Source organism: Chiloscyllium plagiosum, chromosome 3 (assembly GCF_004010195.1).
Source record: "Chiloscyllium plagiosum isolate BGI_BamShark_2017 chromosome 3, ASM401019v2, whole genome shotgun sequence".
Taxonomy (NCBI): domain Eukaryota; kingdom Metazoa; phylum Chordata; class Chondrichthyes; order Orectolobiformes; family Hemiscylliidae; genus Chiloscyllium; species Chiloscyllium plagiosum.
In genome coordinates this window covers 61,941,606-61,943,833 of record NC_057712.1, presented here as the reverse complement: position 1 = coordinate 61,943,833, position 2,228 = coordinate 61,941,606, and the positions used below count along the sequence as shown (strand labels likewise).

The following is a 2,228-nucleotide window of genomic DNA, read 5'->3' as shown; positions in this document are numbered from 1 at the left end:
TGCCTAAAGGCTAGAACAACAGACAATCTGATAGAGTTGCAGGGTAGCTGCGGAGAGAGATGCAGGGAGTTGTAACTTGGTGTCTGAAATGGTCTTGTTCAAACATGGAGACAGACAGCTAAATTATTTCCAAGTGGAGAGTCCTTGGCAGTGATCCAGCTCCCACAGAGCCAACTCTCAGAGTGAACAGGATGCCTGATACTCCTGTTCTTTTAATTTTTTTTGGGAGAGATCAACTTTTATTTCCAAATCACTTCACTACAAGTTCCTGGAGGAATTCTCCCAATGAGAGTTGGATACACAACAGACAAAGACTGCAGTCAAAGGCCCCACTAACTGCTGTCCTCCAGCGAGAGCCTGTCAAACAGGTACTCTCCCAGCCCATTCTCAGGAGCTCCCAGACGCTTCAGGTTGGTGATGTAGTGCCCAAGTCGCTTGATGATCTCAAACTCCTCATCCAAATAGTGGGTCTCCAGGAAGTCACACAGATGAGGGTCAGTCTGGGCAGTGGCGAGTTGGTGTAGATCCAGCAAACTCTGGTTCACATTCTTCTCCAGATCCAGGGCAACCTGCATTGCCTGCAGCCCGTTACCCCACTCATCCCTCTCTGGCTTCTTCACATCCTGGAGGAGGACTCTGCCTCCACGCTGATTCTGGAATTTCAGCAGCTTCTCTGCATGTTCCTGCTTCTCCTGGGACTGAGCTTTGAAGAACTGGGAGAAATGGTGCAGGGCAACATCATCCCGGTCAAAGTACGACATCAAAGACTGATAGAGATAGGAGGCAGTGAGCTCCAGGTTAATCTGTTTGTTGACAGCAGCTTCATAATCCTGGTGATAGTTTTGACAAACATGGGAGGCCATTTCACCAAAGCAAATGCTTTCCTCCAAAAGAAAACTCACAAAAACACAACCCTTATCAGATACACCAAGAGCCAACACCAACTATATACCGATACTCCTGTTCTTATCTGTCAGCCGGGGCTCACTGATTGGACCAGGTTAACAGACCCAATCAGAATAGTCATGTTCTATGAGGTCCATCTGGCTGACCTCATTACAATCACTACAACCCAACCATGACTTCACTTAAAGAAACTGCTGCCTCTATATGGGAGGAAATTCCACCTTGGAGGTCTGCTGACCATCAAGTGGTGAGCAGCTCTCTATTCCCAGCAGCACAACTGGGAGTGGTGGCCACTTACTGGAACTACAAGCAGTCCCTGAAGAAGATGCTCACTTAAACGAGGTTTCAGCAGGGCCAGGGTGGTGGACAACGGCAAGAGAGTTTTGTTAGAATGGAGCGAAGTATCTTAACTGGCCATTGGGTGCCTGAGCAGAAGCAACAGAACCCCACCCCCAATTACACCATTCCCAGTTAGTCTGCAACAAGTCTGGCAGGTTGAACCTTACTGACCTGGACACTTGATCCTGGCACCCGCTGTAACTCAAAGTCTAATGGAGATGGTACTCAAATTTTGCCCACTCTGCTTACCAACCTCGGGTGTAAATGTTTGCACAGTATTTAAACATTCAAACTCCTTATCAACAGAAATTAAATGAAGAATAATGATTTATTCAAGATTTCCATAAAGCAGGGCAAAAATGGCTCAAGCTTAGAAAGGGAGGAAAGTGACAGATGGATGCAGAGTTTGTGAATTAGTTTGATATTTGAAAAATGGATGGCTTTGTTTTTGAGATCAGTGGTTCAGCCAAAAACATTTCAAACAATGTGTTCAACATCCCTATGGTGCTCACATATTGCAACTGAGGCAACTCTCAATGAAACAATGTAATTTATGCACAGAACAAATGGTTTTGTACTCGCAAGTGCACAGCACAATAATGTGTCTAACCATGCTGTAAGTCAATGCCTGACTGGAGTTAAAGGGAATAGTTTGAATTTATTCATTACAAACCTATACACTGGAATATTCATATTCTGAGATCTACGTGGTTTGGCAACAAACTGAAACAGCAAATCCAATGAAGAGGGATAGAAACATTCAAACAGATAAACCAAGCAGCAAAATAAGTTACGTGGGCATGTGTTATACAGCTAGTCAGGATTTGGCTGAATTTAAATTTATTTTAATTAGTACAAGGATTTCATGAACAAAATTAAAAGGTGTTACAACCAATCTATGATTTGAGACACCAGAAAGAAAACCATCTAGTCATTACTGATATTCAAAGCATGTTTTCCTCACAGGCAACATTTAATGTCAA

General features: G+C 43.8%; 1 protein-coding gene across 1 annotated transcript; it reads right to left on the bottom strand.

Annotated features, from left to right (window-relative positions):
- Nucleotides 1-216: 216 nt before the first annotated feature.
- Nucleotides 217-875, bottom strand: LOC122548641 (ferritin, middle subunit-like). Its single transcript, XM_043687474.1, has one exon. It carries the CDS (start codon nt 861-863, stop codon nt 333-335), a length of 531 nt encoding a protein of 176 aa, XP_043543409.1. The 5' UTR covers nt 864-875; the 3' UTR covers nt 217-332.
- Nucleotides 876-2,228: the final 1,353 nt, after the last annotated feature.